This window comes from Tasmannia lanceolata, unplaced genomic scaffold (genome assembly GCF_043159265.1).
Source record: "Tasmannia lanceolata isolate RefF3 unplaced genomic scaffold, GAP_Taslan_0.1 ptg000025l, whole genome shotgun sequence".
Taxonomy (NCBI): Eukaryota; Viridiplantae; Streptophyta; class Magnoliopsida; order Canellales; family Winteraceae; genus Tasmannia; species Tasmannia lanceolata.
Genome location: NW_027518702.1, coordinates 7,125,168 through 7,139,549, shown reverse-complemented (window position 1 = coordinate 7,139,549; position 14,382 = coordinate 7,125,168). Strand labels below are relative to the sequence as shown.

At 37.6% G+C, this 14,382-nt stretch overlaps 1 protein-coding gene across 1 annotated transcript in view; it reads left to right on the top strand.

Moving 5' to 3' along the window:
* The window catches only part of LOC143857602 (uncharacterized), a 38,684-nt gene extending 24,537 nt beyond the window's left edge, over positions 1–14,147 (top strand). The window contains exons 19-31 of the mRNA XM_077368061.1: positions 2,105–2,302; positions 4,786–4,893; positions 7,928–7,975; positions 10,875–10,982; positions 11,208–11,672; positions 11,791–11,895; positions 11,992–12,132; positions 12,246–12,338; positions 12,454–12,531; positions 12,627–12,881; positions 13,378–13,480; positions 13,568–13,626; positions 13,797–14,147. Of these exons, the coding sequence (XP_077224176.1) occupies positions 2,105–2,302; positions 4,786–4,893; positions 7,928–7,975; positions 10,875–10,982; positions 11,208–11,672; positions 11,791–11,895; positions 11,992–12,132; positions 12,246–12,338; positions 12,454–12,531; positions 12,627–12,881; positions 13,378–13,480; positions 13,568–13,614 (1,749 nt within the window). The 3' untranslated portion in view covers positions 13,615–13,626; positions 13,797–14,147. The remainder of the gene's footprint in view (positions 1–2,104; positions 2,303–4,785; positions 4,894–7,927; positions 7,976–10,874; positions 10,983–11,207; positions 11,673–11,790; positions 11,896–11,991; positions 12,133–12,245; positions 12,339–12,453; positions 12,532–12,626; positions 12,882–13,377; positions 13,481–13,567; positions 13,627–13,796) is intronic.
* The last annotated feature ends 235 nt before the right edge of the window (positions 14,148–14,382 follow it).

Here is a 14,382-nt window from a genome sequence, read left to right as displayed (position 1 = left end):
GCACTTTTTTTCTACTTTATGGTATTTAGTTGCCGATTTAGCGTGCAACCAAACTACCACTCTTCCTCCTAGTTTTCACCCCATCTTCCATGCTTGTCTAATTCCCTTTCTTCTTCTTCTCCTAATCTCCTGGCCAACTTCATGCAACCAAACAGAGAATCTGGGAAATACAAAGGCCATGTTTGGACTGCAGGAAAAACATTTCTTTAGGAAATTATTTTGCTAGGAATAATTTTTATTTCCACAAATCAGAAGGAAACAGAGAACTTCAGTAGAGGTGAAAATATCACTTCATTTCTTCTTTTTTTAATAGCAAAAGCACAACCCCACCCAGCTCTAGTTTCATCCCCTGTAATATGGTTTTACCCTCAGTTTTTTGTCATGTATCATCAAAAATTAGAAAGGCATAAATTTTTGGAAAAGCTTTTCTTTTCCAATCTTTTCCAGAAAAAAGAAAGGATCCTGCAATCCGAATAGGGTGAAAAAGGGAGGTAGAAAAATCATTTCCCCTTGGTCATAATTCATAAACCCCTTCTCAACCAACATTCCTAAAACCCTAGCTGAACAGACCCAAAGGAAAAATGCAGAAGCTGTGGAGGAGTTCAGTGTTGAAATGGCTGGGCTTTTTCAGGTGTTGCTATATCCTTACTAATTTCATATATTTTTGGTTATCTGACCAAAATTCCTCTTTCTTCAGTCAGCATAGAGATTATAGATTGTATTAGGGATTAAACTGTTGAAGTATAAAAGATTAAATAATGCCATCTCTAACAGCCTAAGCTTTTAGAGTAATTGGTTGTTTCACATGGTATCAGATCTATTGCTTCGGGGCAGGTCTTAGTTTCAAAACCCAACAACTCCTTGATATTAAAAATCCACGAGTACGGCCAACCCAAAAAAGAGGGGCTATGTGTGTGTGGGGGGTGGGGGTAGTATACAAGGGCGGAGCTACATGTAGAATAAGGGGGCAGCTGCCCCTCTTAAGTTGGGCCAAACCCCTTAATAGGCCCAACTCAATTGGGCCTAGCCCCCTTTAAAATTTGAAGTCCCCCCTCCCGCCCTTATATTTAACCGGCCCCCCTTATATATAAATCATGGCTCCGCCACTGGCAGTATAGATGATTAAATAACACCATCTTTAACATCTTAAGCTTTTGTAGTAATTGGTTGTTTGGCATAAACATCCGAGTTTTCTATATCGTGTCATCTAGCCTGAAAGAATGGGAAATGATAAATGCGCCCCTTTTCATCACTTGGGGACACCCATCTGTATTGTACGTGGCAATCAGGTCACTTCGTTCCTTCAAATGTGAAGTACATCACCACAATTGCAGCCATAGATACACAGTAGCTGGGTGTCCCTAATAATACGTTCCAAATTGAGACTATCGAGCAGGTTTTGAGAGCACCCTTCTTTTTACACAAGAAAGGGTGTGGGCCGAGGACACAAAGGGTATGAATATATCACTTCCTTTCTTTTTCATTTTTTTGGGAAAAATATACTTAGACCCCTGTGGTTTCTGACACATTCAACTTCACCCCTAATGTTTAAAAAGTTACAAGTAGACCCCCTGTGGTTTCAATTTGTGTAAGGTAGACCTCCTCAGTTGACGGTTCGTCCAAAGATTGAAGGGTTAGGATGGTCCTATGGAGCTGATTTTTTTGGCACACCCTATCTATGTCAAGGCCCATCAAATGAACGCGATCATCCAAACAATGTGGGCCCGCTGTGTTTTTTGTAGTGTTTGGATTCAGGTATGGGGTCTTCATTAGCATTGATAGTGTTTCAAAAGAGGGGTTAAGTTGAATGTGTGGAAACCAAAGGGGGTCTAAGTGTATTTTCCCCTCTTTCTTTTTTTTTTTAAAGCTAAAGCACAACCCCACCCGCCCAACTCAAGTTTCATCCCCTATATGGCTTAAGCCACTGTGTTTTTTTTTGTCATGTCTCGTCAAACATTAGCAAAACATGAATTTTTGGAAAAGTTTTTCTTTTCCAATATTTTCCAGAAAAACAATATCCTGCAATCCAAATTAGAATTTAGAAGTATCCACTTCCCCTTCGTACTAAACGGCTAAACCCCATCTCAAGAAACATTCCTAAAACCCTGACAGGGAGGCGGAAAAAATCATTTTCCCTCTGGTCATAAACATTCCTAAAACCTCATCTCAAATAACATTTCTAAAACCCCATCTCAAAGGAAAAATGCAGAAGCTGTGGAGGAGTTCAGTCTCTGCTATTCTGCGCACCGGTGGCGTACGATACCGGTTCTTAACTCCTCCCATTTTGTCCTCCCACGTCTCGGTAAACCTCACAAAACCCTTCAAGAAATCTTCTTCTTCTTATCATTTCTTCACCACCCACATTATATTTTGAGACATTCAATCTATTACAACTACTTTTCCCTTTCTATTTTTAATCTATTACAACAACTTTTCAATTTGTTCTTCAACCTTCTTTTGTTTCATTTTATTTATAGTTTGTCAAACAACCAATTAGTCCAAAAGCTTAAGCTGTTAGAGCTGGTCTTATTCAATCATTTATACTTCAAACATTCCCCCTCATTTATATAGCACATTTAGGTTGGGCAGTGATAAATCGACCCCCCATATAGGGCAGTGCTGAGAGAGAGATGGGGGTCGATTTATCACTGCCCTTTATGTTTCTTTTGTTTGTTTTTTTTTCTGCCATTTATTGATATCTGATCAACATTGCTGGGGTTTTATTTTTTCTGTGCTATATCCTCATTTTTTCGTACTTTTTGGCAATCTGACTGAAATTCCTCTTTCTTAGTTTGTATTGGGGATGGTTAAACTTTGGAGTTTTCTATATCGTGGTATCCTGCCTGAAAGAATTGGCACACAGAGATATATTCCAAACTGAGACTCTATCGAGCAGGTCTTTGAAAGCTACCCTTCTTGCTAGCTTGAGCTATGGTGTTGTTGAAACAATGCTCAAAGAGGGTTACTAGAGAGAAATAAAGAATAACAAAAATAAGGCCCGTTCGTTTAAGATTATGACAAACGAATGTAACTGCCCAACCGATTAATGGACTTAATTTTGGGTCCATTAATAGGTTTGGCTGTCACAACCGTTTGTCATAATCTTAAATGAACAGGGTCTAAGAAGATTTGGATAATGATATCAATGCCTTTATTCTTGGTTGAGTGACTCTATACATACACAGAGACTCCAAGAAAACAGAGGCAATTCTTCTCTTATAATTCAGCCTCTGACTTCCTACAACTATGTGTCACTTGACTTATACAATTCAAAACAATCAACTAGTTCTTTTATTGACTTGGACTTCATAACGGGACAAACTCTCATATTACAAAGCATCCAATATGAAGTTGGTACAATACTGGACGAGAAAATGTGTTTATTAGGTGATACACACATGGGTTATTGTAGCATCCATCTAGAAAACTACATGTATTGGCGTGATGCATTTCGGACTAGATGATACGTACATCCAGTTGTTCCTCTTTTTACTTTGGAAATATATAGTGGCATATCGGAATGTAGATATGCGTACCAGATCTTACCCATTATTTCCAATCTGTTTGGTATAATATGTATGCTAGTGTTTAGTATTATTGACATGGATTTATCGCCTTTTTTATTTATTTTTTTGATAGAACCATCAACCCGTAACTGTCTTCCATTGCTTTTCTATTTTTTGTCTCTTGAAAACTAGGATTTTTCTTGAGACCATGACAACTCTCGTGTATATTTGAATTGTCTCACCTCTGATGTTTTTTAATCTGAATGACCCTTGAGACCCATCTTCTGATTGCTTGGTTTTCATTCATGAAAGTGTGCGAACCATTGCTAATTTCTATATTACATATGCAACTATCTTGGAGAATATTTACTATGCTGTTTGCCTCCATGGAAAAAATTCGTTGTTGTCGTTTTCTAGTTATTTGCAAGTTGTTATCCTCTATTGCATGATATTGTTCCTGTCTGTTTTATGTGATTTGGACATTCTGTTGGTTTAATTACTTAGTGATCAGAAAGATGTCGTATAGTGACCAGTCTAAAATCTCCCACTGTTAATCACTTATTCTCCCACATCAACTCAGATTTGGCCTAACCAGGTCAATCGAAAACTACTGTGGCTTGCCCGAAGCAATAAAAAAACTCACCATATCAATGAATAAGTTGACCACTGCGTGGTTCCTGGTCCGAATACGAGGTTCTTGAACACTGCTGACCATTGGATCCTGTAATCTATGTCACAAATATCTATGATATTTTCAAAATATAGCGATTTTATCACGATATTTTCATTAAAGGAAAAGGTCCTGATATAATCTCGAGAATTTAAAAAAATATAGCGATATTTTCATTTATCGCGATAGTATCACGATATTTTTATGATATTTTACGATGTTTTTTATTTTTATTTTTTTTCTTAATTTATAAATAATTTTATTTTATTGTTTTTCCCGATATAAACCCGAAAAAACATTAAAAAATTAATCTATCCCTAGATTTTCCCTTGCCGAGATGTTCACGAGAACGATATTTATGACATAGCCTGTAATGACAAAATTAAATGGTTCTTTGTATTTTTATGAACTGAAGTACCCACTAATTTTTCATGATTATGTAAGAGATCACAGGTTCTGAACAGTGCTGATTGAATGACCAGAGTCCAAAGTATTGATTTTGTAGAACTTGTTTGCATGGAATATTGTCTCCCCATCCACATATTGCATGAGTTCCTAAACTTCTATGCTGAAAATAACCTCTGGGCTTTTCTTTTTCTGTGAACTCAGCGTGATGACAAGGGATTCGCACATCCGGAAAGGATTCAGAATCTCGTTAAGAATTATTCGCAGTTTGTATCTTTCTCGACATGGCAAGAGAAGGGATTTACTGAAGAGGTAGGCTGTACATGTAAATTGAAATCTATGCACATGCTCTATTGTAAATCTGTGCTTTTGCTTGAATAATTTGGCCTTGTGAAGTTATAGTGGGTACCAAAGACCAGGTCTTCCTAGTTGGCAGCAGCACGAGTTGCTTAATCTTTTTAGGACTACCTGCTATTTGTGTTGTTTAGGCTTCAGCTTTTAAATGATTGCTAATTTCTGGGCCCACCAACTCTTTTTAAATTGAAATGATTGCTTAATCTTTTTAGGACCACCAACTCTACAGCTTAAGCTTTCAGAATAATTGGCTGTCTTACATGTCAAGCCATGGGTTCAACACCTTGGTATTAAAATCCACATCTAAGGCAAACACAAAAGTGGGGCCCACATATGAGAGGGAGTGTTGAAGTATACATGATTAAATAACACTAAATGTAACAGCTTTAAGCATTTGGATTAATTGGTTGTTTTAACATGACATGCCCTGAGTATAAAACCTTGACTTTGAAATCCACATGAAATGCCAACCCAAAAGTGGGGACCACGTGTGGGCGAAAAAAAGGGGGCCAAAGTAATAAATGCACCAAAGTGGACCCCTTCTCCCGAGGGATGGTTTAAACTAAATTTGATGGAAGCTCTTTCGGCAATCCCGAAAAGGCGGGGTTTGGCAGACTTGTTAGAGATCACAATGGGTCCATCTTTCTCTCTTACTCTGGGTCTGCTGGGGTATGTGATGCAAACGAAGCCGAGGTCACTGCTCTACTATTTGGGCTAAAATGGTATGCGGAAAACAACCTTGGACCATTGACTGTTGAGGGAGACTCGTCAAATACCATATCTTGGGCGACTAATTGAAAATGTTGGCCTTGGCGGATGTCATCCAAGATCGATATAATCAGGGACCCAATGCGTCTTCTCAGACCCCAGATTGCGCATATGTGGAGAACGGCGAATTCCGCGGCTGATGCGCTGGCAAAAGACGGTGTCGAAAGGATTGATATCCTCTGCGAATCCTTCTGACCATGATGGCTGGGAATTAATTGGCCGGTTATCCTTGTCGGGGACATCTTGTCCCCTCTCTGTTTGTTTATTGTTTTCGTAATAAATACTTAGTTACCTTTTCAAAAAAAAAAAAAAAAGAACATGTGAGAGGGAGTGTTGAAGTATACATGATTAAATAACACCAAGTCTAACAGCTTATCTTATGGGTTAATTGGTTGTTTGACATGTCTAAGGCCAACCCAAAAGTTGGGCCCACATGTGATGAGAGAGTATTGAAGTATAGCTGATTAAATAGCACCAACTCTAATAGCTTAATCTTTTAGACTATCTAGGTTGTTTGACATTTTAATTAATTCCAATTTTTTTTTAAAAAGAAATCTAATTTCATCCTTTCAAAGTTGCAATAATTACATTTTTATCCTTTTTCACTAGCCATTAATCATAATTAAAATTCATAATCACGATTAAGATCGCTAATTACCATATAAATTTAAAATTCAGGTTCAGGGTATTTCACATATATCGCATGCATGCTAGTGATTAAATTTACTCATTACAATCATAGATGTTGATCAATGGGAGGTTAAGGATTCCTTTATCTTTGTCGAATGCAAACTAAATTTGATGGAAGCTCTTTCGGCAATCCCGGAAAGGTGGGGTTTGGCAGACTTGTTAGAGATCACAATGGGTCCATCTTTCTCTCTTACTCTGGGTCTGCTGGGGTATGTGATGCAAACGAAGCCGAGGTCACTGCTCTACTATTTGGGCTAAAATGGTATGCGGAAAACAACCTTGGACCGTTGATCGTTGAGGGAGACTCGTCAAATACCATATCTTGGGCGACTAATCGAAAATGTTGGCCTTGGCGGATGGCATCCAAGATCGATGAAATCAGGGACCTAATGCGTCTTCTCAGACCCCAGATTGCGCATATGTGGAGAACGGCGAATTCCGCGGCTGATGCGCTGGCAAAAGACGGTGTCGAAAGGATTGATATCCTCTGCGAATCCTTCTGACCATGATGGCTGGGAATTAATCAAGGTTTTAAATCTCGGTTTCGGTTTCGGTTTCGGTCATCACCGAAACCGAAACGTTTCGGTTTCGGAACGAAATTTCGGACGAAATCTTGTAAAAATTTCACCGAAATTTCGGTGAAATTTTGGAAATTTCCGAAACGTTTCACCGAAATTTCCGAAATTTCACCGAAATTTTGTACTTCACCGAAACGTTTCACCGAAATTTCCGAAACGTTTCACCGAAATTTCCGAAACTTCACCGAAATTTCCGAAATTTCACCGAAATTTTACCGAAACGAAACGTTTCGGCCGAAATTTCCGAAACGTTTCGGCGAAGTTTGGTACTTTTCCGACTCACAGTGAATTTCGTTTCGGTTTCCACCGAAACCGAAATATTTCGGCCGAAACGAAATATTTCGGCCGAAACGAAATATTTCGGCCGAAACGAAACGTTTCGGCCGAAATTTAAAACCATGGAATTAATTGGCCACTATGTTGTGCCGGTGATCCTTGTCGGGACATCTTGTCCCCTCTCTGTTTGTTTATTGTTTTTCGTAATAAATACTTGGTTACCTTTTCAAAAAAAGAAAAAACATGTGAGAGGGAGTGTTGAAGTATACATGATTAAATAACACCAAGTCTAACAGCTTATCTTATGGGTTAATTGGTTGTTTGACATGTCTAAGGCCAACCCAAAAGTTGGGCCCACATGTGATGAGAGAGTATTGAAGTATAGCTGATTAAATAGCACCAACTCTAATAGCTTAAGCTTTTAGACTATCTAGGTTGTTTGACATTTTAATTAATTCCAATTTTTTTTTAAAAAGAAATCTAATTTCATCCTTTCAAAGTTGCAATAATTACATTTTTATCCTTTTTCACTAGCCATTAATCATAATTAAAATTCATAATCACGATTAAGATCGCTAATTACCATATAAAGTTAAAATTCAGGTTCAGGGTATTTCACATATATCGCATGCATGCTAGTGATTAAATTTAGATGTGTTTTTTTTTTCCTCTGTGCACAGGAAAAGGAGGAGGAGATAGTCATGGTAGTGAGGGATATTCATCTGGAGGTATATATATATATATATATATATATATATATATATATATATATATATATATATATATATATATATATATGTGTGTGTGTGTGTGTGTGTGTGTGTGTGTGTGTGTGAAAAGTGTTTCTAGTCTGCCGATTAGAGATCATTCTCTAGTCCGGCGACCAAAAACACTTGGGTCCCATATTTTTTGTTGTGATCTAAAGCATTTATTTGATAGGCCCCATCATAGATAGGGTGTCCACAAAAAATCAGCTTCATAGGATCATCTTAACCCTTCCATTTGTGGAGCTAAAAAATGGACAGATTTGTGCCGATTTATAGCCGTCCATTTTAAGCTCCACAAATCACAGCGTTGGGATGATCCTATGGAGCTGATTTTTTGTGGACACCCTCTTTATGTCAGGGCCCATCAAATGAATGCTTTGCATCACCCAAATAAGGTGGGACCCATGTTTTTTGGTCGCCGGACTAGAGAATGATCTCTAGTCGGCAGACTAGAAACACTTTTCTCATATATATATATATATATATATATATATATATATATATATATATATATATATATATATATATATATATATGTATGTATGTATGAGAAAAGTGTTTCTAGTCCGGCCGACTAGAGATCATTCTCTAATCCGCCACCCAAAAACACATGGGTCCCACATATTTTGTGGTGATCTAAAGCATTCATTTGATAGGCCTCATCATAGATAGGATGTCCACAAAAATTCAACTTCATAGGATCTTCTTAACCCTTCGATTTGTGGAGTTAAAAAATGGACAGATTTGTGGCGGTTTATAGCCGTCCATTTTAAGCTCCACAAATCATAGGGTTGGGATGATCCTATGAAGCTAATTTCTTGTGGACACCGTCTCTATGTCAGGGCCCATCAAATGAATGCTTTGCATCACCCAAATATGTGGGACCCATGTGTTTTTGGGTGGCGGACTAGAGAATGATCTCTAGTCGGCCGGACTAGAAACACTTTCCTATATATATATATATATATAATAAATGATTGAATAACACCAACTCTAACAGCTTAAGCTTTTGGACTAACTGGTTGTTTGTTATCGTATTAGAGACTTAAACATAGTGAATTTATATAGCAAATTTATGTTTCATTTTATTTTATTTTTCTGCCATTTATCGATATCTGATTGAAATTGCTGGATTTTTTTTGCTGTGCTATATCCTTATTAATTTTTCATATTTTTTGGCAATCTGACTGAAATTCCTCTTTCTTCAGTCAGCATAGGGATTATAGTTTGTATTGGGAATTAACCTTCAGAGTTTTCTATATCGTGTAATCCTGCCTGAAAGAATTGGCACACACAGATTCATTCCAAATTGAGACTCTATCAAGCAGGTCTTTGAAAGCTGTCCTTTTTGGTAGCTTGAGCTATGGTGTTGTTGAAACAATGCTCAAAGAGGGTTACTAGAGAGAAATAAAGAATAACAAGAATAAGGCCCGTTCGTTTAAGATTATGACAAACGAATGTAACTGCCCAACCGATTAATGGACTTAATTTTGAGTCCATTAATCGGTTTGGCAGTCACAATCATTTGTCATAATCTTAAACGAACAGGGTCTAAGAAGATTGGGATAATGATATCGATGCCTTTATTTGTGGATGAGTGACTATATATGCACAGACTCCAGGAAAACAGAGGCAATTCTTCTCTTATAATTCAGCCACAGACTCCCTACAACTATGTGTCACATGACTTATACAATTCAAAACAATCAACTAGTTCTTTTATTGACTTGGACTTCATAACGGGACAAACTCTCATATTACACACCATCCCATATGAAGTTGGTGCAATACTGGAGGAGAAAATGTGTTTATTAGGTGATACTCACACAGTTTATTGTAGCATCCATCTAGAAAACTACATGTATTGGCGTGATGCATTTCGGACTAGATGATGTGTAAATCCAGTTGTTCCTCTTTTTTACTTTGGAATTATATAGTGGCATAGAATGTAGATATGCACACCAGATCTTACCCATTATTTCCAATCTGTTTGGTATAATATGGATGCTACCGTTTAGTATTATTGACATCGATTTATTGCTTTTTTTATTTATTTTTTATAGAACCAGCAACCCTTAACTCTCTTCCATTGCTTTTCTATTTTTTGTCTTTCGTGAAAACTAGGATTTTTCTTGAGGCCCTGACAACTCTCGTGTATATTTGATTTGTTTCACCTCTGACGTTTTTGAATCTGAATGACCCTTGATACCCATCTTCTGATTGCTTGGTTTTCATTCATGAAAGCATGCAAAGCTGTGCTAATTTCTATATTACATATGCAACTATCTTGGAGAATATTTGCTATGCTGTTTGCCTCCATGGAAAAAATTGGTTGTTGTCATTTTCTAGTTATTTGCAAATTGTTATCATCTATTGCATGATATTGTTCCTGTCATTTTTATGTGATTTGGACATTCTGTTTCTTTTATTACTTAGTGGTCAGAGAGATGTTGTATAGCGACCAGTCTAAAATCTCCCACTGTTAATCACTTAGTCTCCCACGTCAACTCAGATTTGGCCTTACCAAGTCAATCAAAAACTACTGTGGCTTGCTCGAAGCAATAAAAAACTCTGAGTACGAGGTTCCTGAACACTGCTGACCATTGGATCCTGTAAATTTAATGACAAAATTAAATGGTTCTTTTGTATTTTTATGAACTGAAGTACCCACTAATTTTTCATGGTTCTGTAAGAGAGATCACAGGTTCTGTACAATGCTGATTGAATGACCAGAGTCCAAACTATTGATTTTGTAGAACTTGTTTGCATGGAATATTGTCTGCCCATCTACATATTGCATGAGTTCCTAAACTTCTATGCTGACAATAACTTCTGGGGTTTTCTTTTTCTGTGAACTCAGCGTGATGACAAGGGTTTCGCACATCCGGAAAGGATTCAGAATCTCGTGAATAATTATTCGCAGTTTGTATCTTTCACTACATGGCAAGAGAAGGGATTTACTACAGAGGTAAGTTGTACATGTAAATTGAAATCTCTGCACATGCTCTATTGGAAATATGTGCTTTTGCTTGAATAATATGGCCTTCTGAAGTTCTATTGGGTACCAAAGACCAGGTCTTCCTAGTTGGCAGCAGCACGAGTTGCTTAATCTTTTTAGGACCTGCCTGCTATTTGCGTTGTTTAGGCTTCAGCTTTTAAATGATTGCTAATTTCTGGGGCTGTTGCCAATCAGGTCAAGGCTGATGAGGATCATTCAGTTTCACAAAGCTTGTGGCATGGTGCGCTAGAGAAAGCAAAAAATGATTTGGATTGGGTTCCTCCTCCACCCGGTTTCCTAAGTCTTTGTTTCTCCGGTTGTAGCTCATGCAATCCAGGCCTTGCTGGTATCGGGGGGCTCTTAAGGGATTATAAAAGAGAAGTAATTTGGGCTTTTTCGGGGTCCATCGGAGTGGCGGATACAACAGAGGCCGAGGTCCGTGCGGCTCATTATGCTATGAAGTTTTTGGCATCAAATAATTTTAAAAACCTGATAATACAAGGATCCTCGCTAAATGTAATCAAGTGGCTTAATGGGGATGAAAAACACCCTTCGAGATTCGACAAATTCTTTGATGAGATTGTTGATTTTAAAAGATCCATGGATTCACCCTTTAAGAAGGATGTGCGAAGATCAGCTAATGAAACTGAACCTATATGGGTGAGCCTTGGAATCTTGTTTCTTCTTTAAATTATTCTGAACTGGTCTACCTGAAATTTTAAATTTTACTACTTCAGTAACCACCAGCAGGTTCTTTATGGATGTGCATTATGTGCAGCTTCTCAACCCTAAGGCAGCCACTACTGAGGAGTACAATGAGTTTTACAAGAAGACTTTCAATGAGTGTTTGGATCCTTTGGCATCTTCACACTTCACTACCGAGGTAAGTTATGTATGCTTATATAGTAATTATCTAGGAATGTTTAGTTATATGTTATTTGTTTCCCATTCTGAGCTTATGGAGGGTTGTTCGTTCCAGGGTGAGGTAGAACTCAGGTCCATACTTTTTGTGCCGGCCACAGCTCCTATGGGAAGAGAATATGTAATTAATCCAAAGACGAAGAACATAAGACTTTATGTTAAACGCGTCTTCATTTCAGACGACTTTGATGGAGAGCTGGTGAGTAAGAACTCGTTTATTATGATGTTGAATCCAATCAACTCCATTTTTGGGATATCACATAGAACAACTTCTCAATCCAAGGTCAATACATTTTATGTTTTATTGATTAGTTCCCAAGGTACCTGAGCTTTGTGAAGGGTGTAGTAGATTCCAATGACCTTCCACTTTATGTCTCACGCGAGATTCTTCAGGAAAGTCGCATTGTAAGTGAAATTCTTGTTGACCTTAAAATATTTCATTTTCTCATTCATTTCGTTTGTATCCCACTGTTGTCAATAATCTCGTAGGGCCAACTGCACTCATTTGTCTCCTTGGCAGGTGCGAATCATGAGAAAGATATTTGCCCGCAAGGCATTTGATATGATCTTTGGCATATCAATGAGTGGGAATAAAGATGTAAGATTTTTTTAAGTTACGAATGTGCAGCACAACTTCTTTATGTTTTTTTTACTTTGTTTTGACTTTTTTTCTTTCGTTCTTTATAATTACAGGACTATGAGAAATTCTGGGAGAATTTTGGCAAAAACTTGAAATTGGGCTGCATTGAAGATAACGAAAATCAAAATCGTATTGCTCCATTACTTCGGTTCTTCTCTTCTCATAGTGAGGAAGAGCTGTTTAGTTTAGATGAGTATGTTGAGCGCATGAAGCCTGATCAGAAGGATATCTATTACATCGCTTCAGACAACCTGAAAAGTGCAAGGAACACTCCTTTCTTGGAGAGGCTTCTGGAAAAGGACTTTGAAGTATGCTAATCTTTACCTAGATAACTAAGTCTTAGTGTCAATTTTTTTTTTTTTTTGCTTGATTTTGCTTTTCCCAAATTTCATTTTACTTCTCTTGGGGACCTTGAGCTGAAGCTGAGGATGGCGCTTATACAATTTAAGTCCAGAGCTGGACAAACTGATATATGTGCAAGCTTGTGGACAGCTTTTTATAGAAAGTTTAAGAATAGGGATGCCAATATCAAAACAATGGAGTGCGGATGTCATTTCCCTACTTGAATGTTAAAAAGGGGGATCCTAGAGTGTCTGATTTTAGTTGAAATTAAATCATGGGGGAAAACTTTTGGAGTTTTTTCCCAGTTACTTTTTGGAATTCCATTGTAGTCCTACCACCCAAGACTTGAACTCTGGTCAAGTTTTTTTCCCAGTTACTCTGATCTCTCAGCTTTAGCAATTGTTTCCTATTTTGTTAGATTTCTTTGTCATAATGAACCTTGCTTGGACGCTGGTGATGTAGGTGTTGTTCTTAATCGATCCAATAGATGAGGTTGCTATCCAAAACCTCAAGACCTACAAAGAGAAGAACTTTGTCGATATCAGCAAGGAAGACTTGGATTTGGGTTGGTTTGATAAAAACCTTGTCTCTTTTATTGACTTGCTCGTTGGCTTTGAATTCTAGTAGGTTTTTACTCCAAATGTTTTAACAGGTGATGAAAATGAGGAGAACCCAGTTGAAGCTGGAGGTTCAAAATGACGAGTATATCTGGTGAGTCATCTCTCTCTCTCTCTCCCCCTCCCTCCCTCTCTCTCGATCTCTTTATCTCATTATTTTTCTTGCTTTCCGATCTCCCATTACTTTATGTGTAGTGTGGTTTATTTTCCCGGCATATACACAGACACGTTTGTGGGTTGTTTGATTCTTTGATTCACATACAGGCAGGAAGGCCTTGCTTCCCAACAGTGGAACCAGTTGATTTTGGACGAAAAACAAAGGATTTGTACATGTGGTAACATCTCTCTTTCTATCTCCTTTTTTTTTGTTTGTTTGATGAAAGATATTATTAGGTTGTAGAGCTTATAGTCTTATACAGGAAATGTTTTGAATTATATCTAGATTAGTTTGTACAAGTTTACACGAAAAACAAAAGAGTTCTTCATGATATGTATTTACTTTCACACTAGATGAGGATCATATGGTGAGAAACTGATAAAAATGGTAGAGAAAAAGGAAGGTGCAGATTAATGTTGCTGAAGAAATATAATGCCATTTTTATTTTTCTTTTGTAAGGGATATGTTGGTACTTTAACAAATGATATCGAAAGTTATAGTTTTTCGCGGCTGGGCTGTTGCATGTCACAGCAGCCACACATGCTCAGATTTTGTCTTATTCATTTAATTCACCTGATGTGGTTTCTCTCACATGTAACAGCCCAGCCGCGAAATGCCTTCTGCTATTGTCTGAACTGATCTGAATATGGAGATTTCCAAAAATCATTTATAGAATCTTCTACATATCGGAGG